This window comes from Tympanuchus pallidicinctus, unplaced genomic scaffold (genome assembly GCF_026119805.1).
Source record: "Tympanuchus pallidicinctus isolate F22 unplaced genomic scaffold, pur_lepc_1.0 scaffold20, whole genome shotgun sequence".
Lineage (NCBI taxonomy): Eukaryota > Metazoa > Chordata > Aves > Galliformes > Phasianidae > Tympanuchus > Tympanuchus pallidicinctus.
Window position 1 is genome coordinate 9,122,966 of NW_026294722.1, and position 20,483 is coordinate 9,143,448.

A 20,483-nucleotide genomic window follows, 5' to 3' on the forward strand; every position below is an offset into this window, starting at 1 on the left:
AATGTTTGTGCTGATGGCTCCGTTTGCTGCAGCACCAAATCTGGCATGAAATCGATGACCTTTTAATTTCAGAGCTGGTTGAGAAACAGAACACTGAGGCTTACTTTGTGGTGTCGTGTGTGGACAGCAAATCTTTCCATTAGGGGGAAAATGGAACAGGGTAGAAGTGAGGGGCTGGGGAGCACCTCATGTGAGGTGAAGCCGTGAGCTGGGATTGCTAAACCCAGAAGGCTGAGGACGACCTCAGCGCGTGTAAAAGACACGCACTGACAGGGGGTCGATGAGCCAGCGCCGCTCTTCCAGGCGGGGCCCCGCACGCAGGCCAGGCCGGAAGCTCTCCAGAGGCGCCGGGCGGCCTCACAGCCCCGCGTGCGACCCGACGGCGCACGCGCAGCTCCCGGCAGGCTCCGCGGCGGGGCGCGCACGCGCGCTGCGGGGGAGGGGAGCGCTGATGCAAGAGGCGAGCGCGGCGGTCTAGGGCAACGGCCGGCAGCGTCCCTGAGCTCCGCCGCTCCTCATCCGATTGCCCGTTCCGTGCCCGGCCGCAGCCATGTCGGGCGACGAGGTGAGGCTCGACGCCGTCGGGGAGGGAGCCGAGCCCCAGGGCTGTGCCGTTTCGCGGCCGGGGCCGCCGCCATGTGGGAGTGTGGGCCCGAGGCCTGCGGCGGCCACGGCGCGGCCTCCGCCCCGGGGCTGGGCCGGGGTTGGGCGGCGGGATCTCGGCCTCTCGCGGGGTCCTCGGGGCCTTTCTCGGGGTCCTCACGGCCTCTCCTCGCGGTGCGGCCCCGCGGCTCCCGGAGCTGTGCTGTATCCCGCACGGCGGGGCCGGGGGAGAAGGAGACGTGCCGGCATCGCGTCCCTAGGGCGCCTCGTGCTCCTTGGGAGATAGCGCTTGACTTCGGTGTTTACCTCTTTTTGCAGCTTTAATATCTCGTCTTTCATCCCTGACAGCTCAGTGGGTCACTTAGCAGGTGATACCACGCGGTTGTCCAAATGCAGGGGGTTTTGCTTTCAGAGGAGCTTGTGCAGTAGTGTGGCTGGAGCCATTGGTAACCTCGTTTCAGTCTTTCTCATGGGAAAAGGAAAGCTTTCTATGTATGAAGCTGTGAGCACCCTGATGGAAGACATGGCCGGTGGGAAACTGCGCTGACAGAATCCATGAGACAGCTGCTTTTGGTCATTTTTCTTTGGTGTTGGTTCAGATACGTCTGTGGCTTATTTCTGAGCAAAGTATGCTCACTCTAACCTTGGAGACGAGCAACTCACAACTTCTCTGACATAATAAACAGCAAGCAGTGTAATTACAAGTTACTTTAATGGTAGCTGAGACTTGTTATTCAGCTGCTGTGAATGAATATCCGGCATTTTTATGTCTAATTGCGTGGTGATTTGAAGACAGCGCTTTGATTCCAGAAATTAAGACCTCAGCTGCTTTCTGTCTCAGGTGCATTTGTTCTGACACTAAGGTGAGATCAGTGTAGTTAAGTTGCATCTCTGGTTTGTTTCATCTTGCAGACTGACAGAATGAAAGTGGTAGTAGTTAGCTGAGCTGTCACTGTAGATCTGGATAGTGTGTTTGAGAGTGAGTGCACCCATGACTTCTCTGTATGTGGCTGCAAGGAGCCAAGTCACCTGTTACTGGTGAGCTTTTAAGGTGATGGTTGTGTTTTGTTCTTTAAAGCTGCTGAGGAAGAGGATACGTGAATCTCAGAAGGCAGATCTGTAAGTGTTAGACTTCTTTGTGTGGTTTGCATCACAGACTTCTTCCAAGTATGGGCAGTTGCACTGCACCACAGCTTGAAATTTTCAGACCATTACAGCAGGGAAACTGCCTGGTAGAACCAGCTCTTGTCTAAGTGCTGCCCAGGAGTGGCACAGGAGGGACAGCACACATCCTGCTTGTGAGGAGCAGAATTCTAAACCTGCAAGTGATGAGCAGTATGTTAACCTCTAATTATCTAATTAGAAGTCTTATTATGTATCTAAAATCCTACTAGGTGATGACTGAAAGGTTTTCTTGCCCTTTTTGTGAAGCTCCAAAGAAATAATGCTGGAGAATGCTTTGTTCTGAGCAACTGGAGGCTTTAGGTGTTGATTAGTTATAAAGAACTTAGAATTCTATTACAGAGAGCAGTGCAGTGTAGGGATACCTGTACTGCCTTGGTCTGTGTGTGGTGGGCATGCCTATGTTTATTCAGACTGATGAAATGGGATTGTGTCCTCTGTAGAATCCCCAGCAAGTGCCACTATTGCAGCAATTTGACGTGGGCTTCTGTCTTGGGAACTGGACTTGAAGCTGTAATTTTATATGTATTTTTCCTCATCTTTTACTCACTTGATTTCTGTAAAGTGTGGCCTACAGAAGATGAAAATCCATGTGGGAATTTGGCTCTGGGAGCTGAAATAGGATGGCAGTTTCTTATTTCTGTGTAGTAAAAGCGTAGGCTTTGGTGTATTTAGCCTGGAGGCTGCAGTCTCTTCAGTGGGCCCACAACTTTTCCAGTACTTTTTGTGCTTAGATGGTATCGTAACGCTTTGATTAATCAAATGTACTGAATAGAGAGAAAGTATGAAGAAATTCCTGAAGTTTCTAGCCCAGGAAGGCAGAAAGCCTGGTTAGCAGGTTGGTTACTTCAAATCATGGCTTGTGTTTTTTTTTTAAAGTCATGTGTGACTTACGTAAGATCTAAGCAGGACTTTTAAGTTCTTGATGATCAAAAATAGTTCAGGCATGGATGTCCTTCTCAGGATGTCCAGCTCCGTCCAGCTCCTGTATTCAGTTTCCTCAGAGCAGTTAGCCCGGTGTGACCAGGCTGAAGGGTGCAGGAGTTGGATACAGTGTCCCTGTAGAGCCACGTGGGCTGTTGGAGCCATGCACCTCTGCAGAAGGCCAGCTGAAGAGCCACACACCTCAGCTGAACAGATTTTTTCATCATTGGAACGGTCTCCAGAGTCTAAAAGCTGTCCTTAGTTCAGTATGCTACTGAGGACGTACTCAGTCTCTTGTGGAGACAAGATATACCCTACAGCAGTTCAGGATGAGAGGGCTCTATTTTTTTCATTAGGAAGAGTGATTTGCTCTATGTGGAGTGATTCCTGCTTTGCAATTACACTCAATTTAATCATCTTATTCCTGCAGCTTCATGCAAGAGATCTAGAAGACAAGTCTGGAGTCTCTGAAAGTTGCAGCATTCAGAAGAGCCTTGATCTTGAAAGTGGTGTTGGCTTGGTTGTTCCTAAGGCTGTCCACCCTTGCCGATGCAGGCAGCTTTCCTGTGTCAGCATCCTGAGAAGTTCCAAGAGGAAGGCAGCAAACAGTGCAAGCAGTTGTGCACGCTGGGTGCTCCGCCCTGTGGGAGCATGATTCATGCGTGTGCCTGAGAGGGAAGGCAGCCAACAGGACTTTTTAGAAAGCCATTCTAAGCACGCTGTGTACAGCTAAAGGCTCACTGCAGCAGTCTGAAAGCCTCAGGCTTCTGTGGGCATTTACATGGTGCTGTGTACTGCCTCTGAGTCTCAGTTCAGAGCCTTAATGAGATGTATCTTCAATCAGAAGAACATCACAAGAGCGTCACCTGTACGAGAATGAAAAGTATGAGGAAAAGATTGCTTTATGGAAAGAAAACCTTTGAGGACGTAATGAACAAGAAGTAGGAGAATTTCTCATTTGAAACGGTTGTTATTCTGAAAGAGGGGTATTCATGATCCTAAATTTTACCTAAGTTAAGAAACAGCAGGAAGCAATCCCGTGTTGGGGAAGTGAAGAACTTGTGCTGATTGTCTGAGATATCCAGATGATGAGTAGGTTAAAAGTCATTCCTGGGTTAGTGACTAGCTGAAGCAAGCTGCTCTGTTGGCTGAGGGACTCCTCAACAGCTTGGAGATGAGACCTTTGCTTTTTCATAGTACTGAGCTGACACAGGCTGTAGCATCAGCTTCTTGTTGGGTTCTCCCTAGGCCAGAACGTTCTTGTCAAGAGAGTTGTTGGTAAGTTTTGCCTTTTAATCTATCTGGAGATTACTGTGCTCAGTGTGATGGGTGTTCTTAATCCTGTGAGTGTGTAGTGCTGAATGGCACAGCAGTTGCTTCACGTGGCCTTACTTCAGTATCAGAGTTCATAATGACAATGAAATGGAGAAGTTTCTGATCTGAAAGGTTCACAGCTGCAATATATTTTCAACTGAACTGGTACATAGGTAACGGGAAACTTGAGTAATCTTAGCTGTGTGGGGAAGAGCGGCAGAAGTGGAAGCTGGTGAGTGATCTTCTGACCTTTTCTTTCTCTCATTTTTTAAATCCTCTTTTTAGTTATGCCTGGGAAGAAGATCAGCTATATTTTTACAGCAGCTCAATTTTTGAGGCAGTGAACTTATATTACATTGTTGCAGGTACAGAAAAATTCTGGATTGAGAAGGGAGCTGAAGGACAGTTCAGTTAACATAAGGAACGTGGAAGGAAGCTTGGAGATTTTAGAAATGGTAAATGCCAGGTGATGCCAGGTCATTATATTGCTAATGAACTCTTGATTTTTATAGATGATTTTCGATCCTACTATGAGCAAGAAGAAGAAGAGGAAGAAGAAGCCGTTTATGTTGGATGAGGAAGGAGCAGATACACAAACAGAAGAGACTCAGCAGTCAGAAACAAAAGAAGTTGAACCAGAGCCAACAGAAGACAAAGATGTTGAAGCAGATGAAGAAGATAGCAGGAAGAAAGGTAAAATGAATCTCTAGGGGGCCTCTGTATTTTGAGACTGGAAACCCCATTTCAAGAGCATGGTATCATAACAAATAATGCTGAGTTTCTAGTTTAGGAGCTTGTCAATAGTAATAATCTCTTATTTGAGAAACCTGATTTGCTTCTCCTGCCTAAAACCATGTTCACAAACACAGCTCATGTTAATTCTGCTTTTTTTTTGACTCAAATAGAATCACTATGTGAGACCATGGAAAAAGAAGCCCTAAAACATTTGTAAATGATTCTGGATGCAGTTGTTGCAATATTTCTCCAATTAAGCTGTAATGTGAATAATAGAGATATGGTTAAAAGGCTTTCTAGTTTTTGGCAGCTGTGAATGCAACAGCAAGACTGTTACTCATAATCTTTTTTGGAAATAAGCTTATGTGTGCATATGTGACTTGGCCTTTAAGTTGAGACCAATGCCATTTCAAGATGACTTGAGTAAAGGAATGCTATGAACTTAAATCCATTTTTTTTTTCTTGTTAAGATTGGTTCCAGCTATCAACCAAAGAAACTGTGCTTTTCTCCTGCAGTTTTCTTTTAGCTTTTCAGTGTTTCCAAAGTAATTTCAGAAGTAACTAATTCCTGTTGTGTAACAGAAAGATTCAACACTTGAAAATAAGAAAATGCAATTATAAGATATGGAAATTGTAAAACAGCTCTTGCAGTGTCTAGGGATAGATGAGAATGACTTCCAAAACATGAAGCACATCTGTAGGAGCTGCAGATTACTGTTTGTTTCTTGCTGTCATGTTCTGAAGACTTTGGGTGTGAATTGGAAACCGTGAAGTCTGAACTGTTGCTGTGGTTGTTAACATCTGTACCTTTGCCAATCATTTGTTGTTAGATGCAACAGATGACTTGGATGATTTGAACTTCTTCAATCAAAAGAAAAAGAAGAAGAAGCCAAAGAAGATATTTGATATAGATGAAGCAGAAGAAGGTGTAAAGGTTTGTTTTCATTACCAGGCCATCTTGTCTTTTGCCAGAAACTTTCTTGCTTTCATTTTTCTGGGGATTGTCTGGAGAGGAGCTGTTTCCTATCTGACATCTCATCTTGGTGCAGTTAACAGGAGTCTCTGTGTCCTTCCTGTGTGGTAATTCTGCTGAATATGTTAGTGCACAGAGACATTTGTCTGGAAAGGAGAAAATGTAACAGATATTTGCAGTAAGCCAGTAATTCTGTGACTTGCAGGAAGGGCAGATTATCACCTAGGTTAGCTCCCTGATGAGGTGAGAGGAAGATAGATGATGTCAGACTGCACACAACAATCCTCTGAAGGCCACTCTTCAAATAAAGGGTATTTATCTGCTTTGATTTGTTTTTACTCTCGTGTTTTCTTTAGAAATGGTTGGCTACCGTTCTGTGTTCCAGAAATTGTGTGAGGTATTTTTACTCTTCAAGTTTTATTCCAGGTCATCATTTAGTATCGCATGTCGGTGTCACGGGAAAACCCAGAGAGCAAGAGAGCAAATAAATGTTATGTTACACGTAGACCTGCTATTGGGTTTTGCCTTCTGTGGAGGAAAAGCCCCTCTGATCTGACCTGGATAGCCTAAGTGCTTGCTGTGTGTGTTCTCTGTGGTGCAGGAACATGCCTGCATCCGGGAAAGGATTGTAGTATCAAAGCTAGGAAAGGAATGTGATAAGTTAGACTTGTGCAGGTAGCACAGCTTTGCTTCTCAGTAGTGTCCGGGGCTTGTAGGGGGTTTTGTTCCCCTGTGCCCTGATGTGCTGCTGTCTTTAGTGAAATACAGTGTTACCTTGTTTCTGACCAGCCAATGTTAACTTGAAGTTTCTTGTCTGCATTCATTATCTACAAGGGAGCAGTGAGTTCCAAAGGAAGTAGCATAGACTAGATGCAGTTTCAATGTAGAACTGTGGCGTGTGGTAGGTGCCATTTGAAAAATGTGTCCCTGTTTAGTGCAGGGCTCTCCTCAACAAACTTTAGTTTCTGTTCTTTTCTGTATGTTTCAGGACTGTGGTAGGTAATGCTAATCGTTATACTGGTAGCACACTATACTAGATGGTTTCTAATGCTGTATAGTGAAGATTTTTATGTTTAATACTGGATGCTGCAGTCTTAATTTTTTTTTTTTTTGGTAGGAATTAAAAATTGAGGGAGATGTGCCAGAGGTGGTAGAACCTGAAGATGACCTTGACATCATGCTGGGCAATAAGAAGAAGAAGAAAAAGTTTGTGAAAAAGTTTCCAGATGAAGATGAAATATTGGAAAAGGATGAAGGTAAAAGTATAATGTAGTTAATCCAGTTTTGAAACTGGAAAGGCCGTTTTGAGGGTGAATAACTTGCTTGGGTATCTTTTATTCTAAAAATTAATTTTGTTACTCTTATCACTGTCATGTTTATCAGAAAAATCTTCTATGGAAGGAGCCTAAATCCCCAGTAAATGCTGGTAGCCCTTCTGGCCAGATGGAGAGAGATTTCACATCTCAGTAAAATCTTCTGTTGATTTACCTTTGAGAAATGCTGTGCACTCAAGGTTAAGTAAATGGTTTTTTTTCCTTAATGAATCCCATACAACTTTCTTTCCAGCTTTTGAGGATGAAGATAGCAAAAAAGATGATGGGATTTCTTTTAGCCTTCAGTCAGGACCTGCGTGGGCAGGCTCAGAAAGGGACTACACATATGATGAGGTAATGTTAAAAGGCTTTCAGGGTATCTTTCATGTTAATGTGCTACGTCAGAGCAGAGCCTTACGTTCAAATGTCCTCCTTCCACCTTAAAATTAAAGGCTTCTACTCAGAAGCTTGTGAACACAAAAATAACAAAAGAGCATCTTTTGTCACAGTTGACTTTTGTATGGGGCACGTTAATGATATTTAAAGTGACTTCTGCAAGCAGGCTGGGGTACCTTGAGGTTATAAAGTAAACTCCTGTGAAAGCATCTTTCAGTCTTTGCATTTATCAGGACATTTTAACTGTGTTCAGAAGCTTTCAGGAAGATGCTCGTGGGTGAATTTGGTCTAATACTCATTGATGAATGCTATCTCAGGGTTTTAGAATGATGTACTGCAGTGGGAATGTCTCGTGTCACTTGAATGATGATTTGCTTGTTTTTGCAGTTGCTCAATAGAGTATTTAACATCATGCGGGAGAAAAACCCAGATATGGTAGCTGGAGAAAAGAGGAAATTTGTCATGAAGCCTCCGCAGGTGGTGAGAGTAGGGACCAAGAAAACATCCTTTGTCAACTTTACAGATATCTGCAAATTGTAAGTGTTGCTCTTAACGTTTGTCAAGCATAGTAGAACTTTCTGTGCTGTTAGCTATTGAATATGTGCTTTTTGACACAAGACAGAGCAAAGTGGAAGCTATCTTGGCACACTGTTCATTTCCTGGATTTTTTTCTTGGTACAGCGTTTATGAAGATGATGGAATTTCTTACTTTGTACTTTATCACAGAAATCAGAGAATCACCAAAGTTGGAAAAGACCTTCAGGATCATGCAGTCCAACCGTCAAGTTGGACTTCAGTTACCAGTAGGATAGGCTTCATGGATCTTGTGGGTTGAAACACATGTAGCAAGTTTGTAGTTGGGTCTCCAGTGGCGTTTATTTGCAAGGCTTCGGATACAGGAGGAGGGATGAATGTTTCCTTCTAGTTTTGAGATAAGCTGCAAGTGCTGTTCTCTTGATAAATCCATGGAGTTCGGTACTGTTATTCCTATGGTTCTTGTCCTAATTACTTCAATTCATTGTGGGCACTTCCAGGAGCACACATCTGTTTTGTTTTGTAGGTGTCCAGACAAGCATATTGAGTATCTGCATGATAGGCTACAGTAGAATTTGAGAGGTTGTTATCAGTGCTTTTGCAGAGCACAGAGGATAGCAAAGGGGTTGAGTGGCAAATCTGAGATACACAAAATTTGCTTTCAACTTAATTTCAGTAATTCCTCTCTAATTATGGTGTGTTTGTGTGTATGTGTGCATGTGTGTGGACTGTTCAACTTTCCTGTGTCCTCAGTTCATTGTCTGCCTCTGCTGTTTGGTACAGGCCCTCTGGCACTGCCCTTTTAAATTGGATAATTTAAGATCATTTTCGCCTGCTATTTCTATATAGGTATCAAATTTGCCTGCAGGACAGAGGTTAAAGATATCCTTACTTTTATTTTTAGATTACATCGTCAGCCAAAACATCTCCTGGCATTTTTGTTGGCAGAATTGGGTACAAGGTAAGGCTATGGGGCTGTAAGTCGTGTATGCAGGAAGCAATGGCAGGGTAGTTGTCATTGATCGAGTGTAAGATTCCTCATTTTAGATCTGTTTATATGTGCTTGAACATCAGGCTCTCCTTTCCTACACCCAGATGCTGTGCTGGGTGATTGAAGAGTGGGCAGCTCATGGAAGAGGCAAGCTCTCAGTCCTGGGGACAGTTAGGATAATACTTTGGATTTGTTAACCAGGACTTCTCTCAAAAAATGATCCAGTCACAGATCTGATTGACTCAATTGGTGAGGATGGCTCATAATTACCTTAAGGCATGTAATTGCTAAGGAAGAGAGAATATCTGCCCATCTGATAGAAGTTTTGAGGGCCTGTAGCTAGTCACTCTAATGCCATGCGTAAAATTCTCTTGTCTTAGCATAAAAAATGCTTGTGCTTTTAAAGGCCTTTGATATAAAGGATCTCATGCTGTGATAATATACTTTCTTGTTGTCTATTCCTTTCTGTCTTGCGGATTCAAACACTGTTATGTAGACATACAGAATCAAGCCATCTAATTGCAGTGTGGATGTAACAAAGTCTCACTTCAGTTTCAGATGATTTGGAAAAAAAACTTGCAAACTGTAGTCTGGAAATGTTCAGTTTATTGTGTCAGGGTGGCTAGGAGAGGGTCTTAGTAAGGCAGAATAGCAGAGTTGTCTTGGTCACTTCTATGAGACAAGCAGGTACTGATTCTCAGTTCTTGATTTGGCAGCTTCACTACAAAACTGATCTCTCAGTTGATCTTGTTTTTATTGCTGTTAGCATTGTGTTTGTGTGACCTTTGTGTAGATTTTAAAGTGCTGTCAGAATTTTACATGCTATTTTCCCCATGAAGTAATTCTGGCTTGCTTACCTTGAATGCATCACTTATCTCGCTTCACGTTCCTGAGTTCATACACTTTTTAACATTTGATGTCTTTTGTAAATCAATTACTTCACATTCCTTTTTCTTTTAACCTAGTGGCTCAATAGATGGTAACAACCAGCTTGTAATCAAAGGAAGATTCCAGCAAAAACAGATAGAAAATGTCTTGAGAAGATATATCAGTAAGTGTGATTTCCTTTTCCCCTACAGCTTTCTCCCAGACCCCATTTGGTGACTGGAGGTCTGTGTATAGCCTACAGGCTCCTGCATATTTGCATGTTGTGGAGAGTCTGTGCTAAAAAGTGGTGGTTTTGCTGTTATTTTATAATGGGGTAATGCAAGTAAAGGTTGATGTACTGTATTATAGCAAGTACCTGGGCAGTAATCTGTCCTGGCACTGAAGTGTGCTGTGGAAAACAGTGCAAGTGATTGACAATTTCTTGTCTTCATCTGATTTTCACTTCTGGTTTTGATGAGGACTACAAAAATTAAACAGTAGCTCTTACTGTTCAATGTTGTGTTAATTAACAAATAAAGCATGTGTGCTGTGAGGGAAGGGGCTTGCAGATTATTTGCAGCAAAAAAAAAAAAGCTGTTTTAGACAGTGCTATGTCTTCACAAGGTTTGCTGATGACTGGGAATGTATTTTCAGCAAAGAAAGTCATGGGGAGCCAGAGAGAAGCTTGAACTGATGGTCATTTTTAAAGCACTGGTGCCTGTGCACGATGTACCAGATGAAATGTACCAGATGAAACCCTCTCTTTGTTAACCTGGGAGCTGGGAGGAATTTTTAGGTTATCTCAACCTCTGTGATTTTCCCAGTAAGCCCTTCTAATTCAATAGATCAATTTAAACAGCCTTTGAGAACAACTGTTAAACTAAAGGCTGAAGAACTGGTGGAGTGTGTCTGTTTGTTTGTTTCCTGCTGGTGATTCATGACCTTTTAACTGGAACTCAATTCCTTTCCTGCAGAGGAGTATGTCACCTGTCACACGTGTCGGTCACCAGACACGATTCTACAGAAGGACACCAGGTTATATTTCTTGCAGTGTGAGACTTGTCACTCCCGCTGCTCTGTCGCCAGCATCAAAACTGGTTTCCAGGCTGTCACAGGCAAGAGAGCACAGCTCCGTGCCAAAGCTAACTAGTTTGCTAATCAACACTGGATTTTGCAAAGTGTTCTGGGGAGATATGACTGGACAGGTTTGCAATCGGAATGGATTTACTTACCGTTGTATTAAAACAAAGATTGTAAAAACTACAAGAAATTTGGCTTTTGATTGATTGGTCTGTGAAATCCTTGCAAGTTGCAGATCCTCAAGCTGTTCACATACATTTGCTCATTGAATATATTTTACCAACTGTAAGGAACGCGATGGGAAAGGAGGTGCTTTTTAATCCATTCAGACTTCTGTAAAACACGAGATAAATTAAAGATACTGTAACAGTGAGCGTCTTTGATTTGGGTTTTTCCTTTAGTTACTGCTCTAAACAGTTCCTGGGAATGGTGTTCTGTTCTGCAGATCATGTCACTGAGCTGTGCCCGAGACTTAGATGGAAGGTTAGGATTGTTTCAGTTTTGTGTAAGGAGTCGATCTTTAGGTAGGCTGTCGTTAAGCAGAGATGAGTCGCAGAACAGAGGTGATGTGCCACCATAAGAACTGCTTGTGCTTTTGTAGCCACTTTAGAATGGGAACATGTTGGCCACAGGCAGTGACATCAGGACAGGTTGATGCTGCTTTATTAGCAGACCGTAGCTTGAGCTAGTTCAGACACCGTATGGATGCTGAGTCTTAACACAGAATTGATAAGCTATTATAAGCTTTCATAGTATCACAGTACTAAATTTTGCAATTTCCGATAGAGAAATGTTTATATTAAGTCCTGCACTCTTCATCACTTTAAAAATATATATTTAAATGCAGCAAAAATAGAAAAGTAGGTGACATCATTGATTGATGGCTGCGACACACTTCTGGGTAAATCTTGAATTTATGGAACGTACTGCCAAGGAGTTTGTATTCCAGAATAAGCAGTGTCACCTCTTGGTTGTAAGTCAGGTACCTCTCTCCACTAGCAGCCAGTATCAGTAATTGTGGGGGGATGCACACAGTGCTGCCCTAACTTGTTCTCTCTAGTGCTGCAGAACTTTTCTTACAGTTGCCAAGTACAAAGATGCAAATGGAGGGTGAGCCCTTTGTGAGTACTGTACTGGGGGGGCTGGGAAATAGGTCGAAGTTGTTTTCATTTAACCCATCTATAAAATGGTGCAGGTTGAGGTGCAGTAGCTCAGGACTGTTGGCTTGCATCCCTGCTGCTTTGCGGAGTTGCTTCCTCCTTTGGGAAAACTGTGGTGATTGTGAACACGAAGTATCCGAAACTGAAGGGTTTCTACGAAGTTTTAATCTTTGTATGTATGTTAATGCACAGCACAGTTTTGCTGGGAAGTCACTTACTGCTATTTGAAAATTTGACAGCACTGTAAGGCAAAAATCAAGATTTTTATAGTTGGTTTCTTAAAAGCATTATGAATTCCAAGTGAGCTATAACAAATGTTGGATGTATCTTAAAGTGAATAAAGCCAGGATCAGTGCCTCTTGTAACATTATTGTTGTATTCTTGTTTTTTTCTCTAGCAAATAGGCATTCTCCTGTTGGCAGTAAAACTGGGGAAGTGCTGGTTGCCTTCTTCTTTCAGTGACCTACTAAAATAACTAAGAAACAATTCACTGCTCTTTGCGTGCATGCTTTCCTGACTCAAATAATTTTATTGTCTGTAAAAATTCATCATCCATCTTAAAAATGCAAGCTGAGGCTGATTTAGTGGGTTAAATGCAGAGTTCAATTTCACTAGATTTGGATCAAAACATTTGTTAACATTGAAGTAAATCAAACCCATCGTATGTGAGGTCTGATGACTATGGACACTAAATAGGTGTATTTTGTCTCTTGAAATGAAAGCCCCCTGGCGTTGGTGTTGATGGCTAATTGAGTGGAAAGCCTCTCGATGTGGACTTTGCTGGCACGTAAGTGTGCTGTGTCCAGGAGCAGATACTTGTTTATTGAAAGCAAACATAAGAACCTCCACCTTCTTACTTCAAAAACAAATATCATCCACTGTCTGTGTTTTGTGCCTATTGTTGCTTGCCAGGCTGATGGGTTTGAAGTACAGTCCTGTGTTCAGAGGCAAAAAAAAAAAAAAAATTGGGTTTTGTTGTACTGCTGAATGTAAGTAAGCAGCTTAGAAATGGATTTCCTAACAGAGCAAGGTGCAGCTTTGCCACGGGCCTGTGTGCAGGCATGGATAACTGGGAGGCAAACAGTTGTTTCCACATGCTTTCCTCAGTGAGATGCAACTTGGCTGCATGGTGCTGGTGGAGATGTGGGAGCTGGATTTTCATTTGGCACTGAAGGGAATCCCTGTTTGAGTGGGCTGGGTAACAGCTGAGCAGTTAAGAGCACAGTGATGCAGTTGGGTTGCTCTTCTCCATGTCTTCTGTATTTGTGAGCTTTTATGCTTTGTTTAAGTGATCTCAGCTATTGTAGGCCTGTTCCTTTCAGTAGTGAAGATGCAACACCTCCTCCAGCCCTGACCATGAAAGTCTGAAAGCCATCACTGAAGGTCCTAGGAGAGCTATAGAGTCATTCTGTGGTTAATCAGCCTGAAATTTACTGATATCCTTGCAAGAACAATGTCTTTTTAATGTATTTGCCAGATAAACACTTCTGTTGTGTGTACAGGGAGCTGAAACTCAAGGACTTGCTTCTCTCATCACATAATGGGTAAAATGGAAACAGACCTGATTCCCTGGTTTGCTGTGGTGGCAGTGGGATCAGCTACTGATGTCATGTGGCTCTGAATTAACACTACTATTAAAGTAAAATGGGTGGACCTAAGCACACCTTATGGGAGCATCTGTCTGGAGCAAGGATTTAAAGCAGCAGTGTTTTTTATGACCTGAAATGATGTGAAGAAGAATGAAGGAGAGTCGCTTGTGAGAAGTTCCTATGGTCTGTGAGGCTTCTGGTCACAGCTGTGTGTGGTTCATCAAGGATTGGGTTCTCCAGTCATACGCCCTGTACCCTGGAATCCCTGGTTTGTGTCAATTTTGTGCCCATTTGACAGGGAAATGGTCATCTGAGATGAGCAAGGGGAAAAAACATGGGCTTAAAGGGTGCTGAAAAGAGAAGGAGGTTTATCACAAGTTGCAGGGGGTGCTCTGTGGTCAATAGGGTGAAAGCACATCTGCTGGCAATCTGGCAGAGGATGGATGAAGTAGAAACTGCAGGGAGGTTCTGCAAGTCAGGAGAATGAAGTTGTGTATGATGCTGACAGCTGGATTTGTAATAATTTATCTGTAGTGTTTTGAATAATGTTCTCCATGTATCTGTGCTGCCTCTCTGATCCATGCTTTTTCCAGTGATGTATTCCAGATTACCAGAAGAGCATCCAAGAAGCTGAAGGCTGAGCTTTGAGAAGGAATTGAAGGCAGATGTTTAGCAGCAAACACAAGAGTTACCAGTTCAACATCAGTTTGCTCGGACAACAAACTGCAAAGTCACTTGAGTTTGCTAGATAATTGCTTGCTTTTTTTTTGTTTTGTTTTACACAGAGGTCAGACACAACACAAGATGCTCTGCTTTTCCAACGCAGCACAGGAGGCCCAGAGCTGAAGTCTGTAGTTGCTTGGGCTGCTGCGTGTTGGTGGAGGTTGGGTTGGACACATGCAGCTCTATCGCATGTTCTTTCTGCATGCACAGGACATGGTGCCAGTTAACACAGCTTGTTCCTGTCCCATGTACCTTTCTGTCTGCCTTGGAAAAACTAATCTCAAATCCCTTTACCAGGAGAGCGGTGAGGTGCTGGAACAGCTGCCCAGAGAGGCTGTGGATGCCCCGTCCATCCCTGGAGGTGTTCAAGGCCAGGTTGGATGGGGCCCTGGGCAGCCTGGGCTGGTATGAAATGGGGAGGTTGGTGGCCCTGCGTGTGGCAGGGGGTTGGGGATTCCTGATCCTTGAGGTCCCTTCCAACCCTGGCCATCCTATAATTTTATGGAATGCTTGTTATTTGAGTTGATAGCTGAAAGTGCTTAAGATAAACCATAGAATGAGGCAGAGAAGTGGCAGTACTGCTTTAGACAGAGGAAGTGAAGCTACACACGGAAACATTGCTGCTGGTAGACCTGAGACTTTTCTCTGCAGGAAGAAAAATGCTCTCTCCTTTCCCTACTGCTGTGACCACACCGTTCCTCACTGTGCAGCTGTTCATTTTCTTTTTGTGCACTGAGAACCACTTCATATTTCTGAAATCCAACAGTAAGAACTCGACATCTGTGCCATTAATAGTTTTCCTGCTGAACACTCAACAGAAATGTGTGGATAACTCCCCTGGTCCATTCCATTTCTGTGGTGAACCTGTGTCCTCTGAGAGATGGGGGTTTCTCTGACCTTCTGCTTCTATAAGCAGCTTCTATGTGTGATGAGGGGGTTGGTGTTTTTTGGATTTTTCCTGCACTAGAATTAAAGCAAAACTTCATAGTGACTCCCAAGACTGAACTATGGAGCTCTCTGTGTCAGGTGCTGCTGAAACTTTTACCAGCTGGGATGCTGGAAAGAAGGAAAATGTGTCTGTAACCATGAGCAAAATTTAGCCTGGTGTGTGGATTTTTACAGGCATTCACGTAGTTTGTGTGTCAGGTTGGAAGCAAAGGAAAATCTGCAATTAATGCTTTCAAAATCTTTTTGAGGATTTTCTAAATTCTGTATCAAAGCAAATGAGTTTTAAATCCTTTTATTTTTTTTTTCCCCTCCCCAAGCCTTGCTTGCTGCTCTGGGTAATTGTCCCAGAGGTTTCCTTTGATTTCTTTCCTCCATGCAGAAACGTTGCTCTGCAGCATGGATGGAGCGTATTTACACAGGTAGGGGGTGGGGCTGGATCTTGGGGCTCCTAAGGTGGTCTCACAGTCCTCCTCTGGCAAAGCTCATTTCTTTAAAAGAGGAAAAGAAAAAGAAGTCTTACTACTTTCACTACAAGGAGAAAAGCTGGATGTGCTCCTTTTTGAAAGCAAGGCACAAAAGGAGAGTGAAAAATGCGTCTGTGATGCTTTTCAGTTCTGTGCACTGAAATGCCTTTCCCTGCTGCTCGTGGTCTCGCTGCCTGCTGCAGGCCTTGCCTGATGCTGTTGGGCCAGCACCAAAATAGCCCTTTTGCAGTGATCCATCGTTCTGGGGAATGAGAGTTCATTCTTGTGCCGTTTTCCCTCCCTGCTTTGTCCCCATGCTTTCTGATACTCTCAAACAATGCGGTTCTAAACCTGCGAGTCTCAGCCAAAAGAGGATGGCAATTTTCCCTTTTCCTACTTAAAAGAACTTTGTGAAGATCTCCCAGGTCCTCTTGAAGTGGTTGTTTGGGTCCAAGGCTGTGATTGCCTTTCAGGGGTTACCTAAAGGCTGACAGGATGCTCGGGGCTGGCTTTCTCAGCACATGCAGGCTCTTCATTTTTATTTTATTTTATTTTATTTTTTTGTCTTTGAGCATTTGTTTGTAATGCAGGCATCCCCCCCTCAGAGGGAACTGGAGTGCATTGTTCATCCAGATCAATGCATGGACACTGGGGATGTGGCTGTTAAATCTCAACTCTGACAAAGGACATATTTGGGCTTGAAGAGTGGTGTGGATTGTGGGGTGGGAGAGAAAACTAGAAAACAGGTAGAACCTGTGGGTTGAGATAATGAATGTTAAATAGGATAGAAAATGAAAAAATCATAATAGAGTAAACCGAATAGGATGCACAAAGCAGTTGCTCATCATTGGCCAGCTCCCTCCATTTGATATTCCTTCTGAAATCATGTGGTGTGGGACATCCCTTGGGCTGCTTTGTGGCAGCAGTCCTGGTCCTGTCCTCCCTGGCTCCTTGTGCCCCCCAGCTCCTCACTGGCAGGGCAGTATGAGAGGCTCAGCACTGCTCAGCAGTGGCTACATTAAAGAAGCAATGCCTCCTCTTTATTTCCATGGAAAAGACAACAAATACAAGGAGGATAATAATGCTATTTGGTAGAATAGATTCTCAGCTACAAATCACTATTTCCCAACAGTCACCGCCATTCGCTCTATGTTTTCACCAGTGATGAATAAGGGTGCTCATGCTATTCTTGTAAATGAGTCTTGTTGATGAATGTCAGTGGGTGCCAGCTCTTCTGTGTGGAGGAATGCAGCTCCACACCCTCTCTCCATAAGCACTGCCATGTCAGGTGCCATTCTGTCAGACTGCAACAGAATGGGATGGGATATCGGTGGCAAGGTTCATGCTCTACTGCTGTCCCACCAACATCTGCCTCTGATGTCATCACAGGATGGCCAGGGTGGGAAGGGACCTCAAGGATCATGAAGCTGCAACCCTTCTGCCGCACGCAGGGCCACAAACCCCCACGTTTAATACCAGCCCAGGCTGCCCAGGGCCCCATCCAACCTGGCCTTGAACACCTCCAGGGATGGACGGGGCATCCACAGCCTCTCTGGGCATGTCATGGACCAACACCATAAAATAGACTTTACTTCTAGAGCAGCCCTCATAACAATAGGAAGTGAGGACTGGGCAAGTGAAGAAATGCTAATAAGAAAGAAGAAAAAAAAAAAAAAAAAAAAAGCAAGAAATGCAGTGAGAAAAGCATTGCTTTGTGAATGCAGAGCTGGTTCTGGGTTGGGATGTGGAACAGTGCTGTCTGAGCACAGCTCTCCGGTTGCTGTGTATCACTCAGCTGCCTCCATTGGGTGGGAACAGCCAGGGCTCCGTGCTGCACCTGCAGGGCACTGAGTGTGTCAGTGTGACACCCAGAGTGTTTTCTATGCTCCCAGCCTTGTGGTTGGAGATGAGCTCTTCCACCTGTAAGTTGGCTTGCTTTTCTCATACCCTCTGCGCTGCCGTCTTCTTACTGCTTCTTTGGTGACCCAATTGGATTCAACAGACTGTGTGCTGTCCCAGTGCGTATCTGGGGGCTTGGTCTTCTCTGTACACCACCAGCGAGTGTCTAAATTGGGTATCTGCCAACACGAGTTGCATCCAGCTTGAGAAGTGCCTGGCTGTTTTCCAGGAGGAAGGCCTTAAGCTCATCTGACAACGCACATTTCTTTTGTGGAAAGAAAAGAATGGGGATATCTTGAACGGGAAAGTGATCCCCCAGCAAAAATTTGAGCATGGGAAGAAGCATCTGTATTTTGCTGTATAAAGATGACATTTCCAACAGGTTTTCTGAAAGCTCCTTGCTGCCAGGAGAACAGCTGAAACAACTGCAACAAAAGCAGATCTGGTGCTCCTCACCGCGATGGAGCTGTTGGTATGACTGAACCCAAAGGAGCACAGCTGCCGTGTGCTTCTCATAGCTGGTGCCCCGTTCTTTGCTGTGCTCAGGGCTCACTCATGGAGAGCAGTGTGGGTTCTGTATGTCCTGCTGCTAAGGGAACATTTCTGCTGGGGGTAAACCAGACCTGGTTGGGCATCAGATGAATGCTATGAAGAGCAGTTGCAAAGGCAGCACGCAGTACTTGTGCTGGGTGGGTGTGCATTGTTCTGCCCTGCTGGAATCCCTCCTCAAATGAGCTATTAAGGTTTTCTGCAGATGAGAACAATTCCCAGTGGACCACTGCTTTGGTTCATTTAGGACCAGATTTCTCATAGCGCAGCTCTGAGTGTCACCATCTGCAGCTGGGATCTGTTTTTCAGACAAAAATCCCATGCAGCAAGCGGGTTTGGCAGGAGGATCTGGAATGAATTAGAGGAGCTGAACACATCTTCTATTGTTGTTTTTGCTGGTGGGGCTCTGGAGCATTTGACTTCTGGTGTTGTTCTTGTGGTGTTGGCATTGTTCATCTCCTATGTGCTTTGGGTTGCTGCCCACTGGGGCTCAGTCCTTGCAGGTTTCTGAGCACCCAAACCACGCTGATGGGCTCAGCACACCTGGTGGTACGTGGAAAGGAGAGAAATTCCAAGGTAGCCATGTTGGGAAAACACAGGGGTGTGAATGCGATGGGTAACACTGGGACCAGAGCACGCTGCATCGCTCCACCATCAGCTGGGTGACTCCTCAGGCACCTGGCACTGCCACTTTTCTTAATACCTCCCACTCTTTTTGTGCTTTTGGTTTCAATTCACCTTCCCACGCTTTCATTAACATATCCTTGTATCTTCTCCCTCTCTCTTGAAATTCTGGTTTCTGAATGCAAATGGTTTCTGATCTGCCCCCCATGCATGGCAGTTGTGCTGATTCTGTGTTCACACCCAATTAGTGAAGGCTATGTGAGTTGTCTTAGAACTTTTAGGCACAAAGACAGTCCCTTATGATCAATTTATGATTATTCTAGTTCTGTCCTTACCCCTCCTGCTGCTCACCTCCCACCTGATCTCATCTTTTCACATCAGTTCCTAATGCAGTTATTCAAATACTACATCAGATCCTGATGTGGAAACAAGCTCGCAATTGCTTGTGCTCCGGGCCTGTGAACCCACTCTGGAGGTCCTGAAATCTCCCAGGACTCAGTCCTGGTGCTCATGGTGGAAGCTGCCTGCCTTGTCCCCCAGGAGCTGCTCACACTGAGCTCAGAGTGGGGCACTCTGCTCTGCAGGGCTGTTCCAGTGTCCCCATCCTGCTGCCATGGCCAACCAAGAGCCCTGTGGGGCTGTCCCTGACTGCAAGCAATGTGAATCCTCTGTGAGTGGGGTGAGCTGGGCTGTGTTGGCTGAGGAAGAACCAGCAGCTCCCCAGAATTACTTCAAAGGATGCTTCAGTTGGAGGGACAGCACCAGGGAAGAAGCACTGTGATGTGGAACAAGCCCAAGAAGAGACTTCAGAGGAGCCATTGCTCTGCTACATTGGTACCTTGGCTCTTCCAGGCAGACCCTGAAGACCAGCAGGTACTTTCTAAGCACACACCTCATTTTTACACTTCCTTGAATGTTTCCAGATTGCTAATCAAGATTCTGATTTGCTTCTCAACATCTGATCCATGGTTGGGCAGTGCTTTCCTGGAGGATAATGGCTGGTACCCACTGGGAGCCATTGGAGATACTTGACCATATCTCTCCATGTTTCCACAACTTTACTAAGAGCGAGAAAAATTATGGAATTATCCCACAGATAATGGGAAGGTGTTGCAAGAGGGCTATGACATAGAGGCAGTGTCTGGCATGGTTATTACTACCACTGCAATAGCATAAAGATTTCCAAAGCAATGAATGGGCTTCAACCACGTGATAGGATTTATTAAAGTCAGCGGGGGCTGTTGTTGTATCTCCTGACAGAAACTCAATGCAAGGCTATGGGCATTTCGGCCTGACAGGTTGTCTTTCCATGTCCAGAAGCTCATTGGTGTTGCATTGGCACAGGCTGCTGATGGAGGTGGTGGAGTCACTGTCTCTGAAGGTGCTCAGCAAAAGGTTAAATGTGGTAATGAGGGACATGGTGTCATGGTTTTATGGTTTTTGTTATCATATTTTGTTAGTAGGGATGTGTCATGGCTGGACTTGATGATCTTAGTGATCTTTCCAACCTTAATGATTTGGTGACCAAAGGAGTGTTAGGGACTGGAGTAACCCTGCTCTGTTACTCTAACATCCACTGCTCTGATTTTGGTGCTCAGAGCACCAAAAAGCCTTG

At 44.4% G+C, this 20,483-nt stretch overlaps 1 protein-coding gene across 1 annotated transcript; it reads left to right on the top strand.

Annotated features, from left to right (window-relative positions):
• The first annotated feature begins 422 nt into the window (after positions 1–422).
• Positions 423–12,435, top strand: EIF2S2 (eukaryotic translation initiation factor 2 subunit beta). The gene is made up of 9 exons (XM_052684151.1): positions 423–565; positions 4,536–4,716; positions 5,589–5,692; positions 6,849–6,987; positions 7,298–7,398; positions 7,828–7,976; positions 8,879–8,935; positions 9,931–10,016; positions 10,807–12,435. Exons 1-9 carry the CDS (start codon positions 551–553, stop codon positions 10,980–10,982), a joined length of 1,008 nt encoding a protein of 335 aa, XP_052540111.1. The 5' UTR covers positions 423–550; the 3' UTR covers positions 10,983–12,435.
• The last annotated feature ends 8,048 nt before the right edge of the window (positions 12,436–20,483 follow it).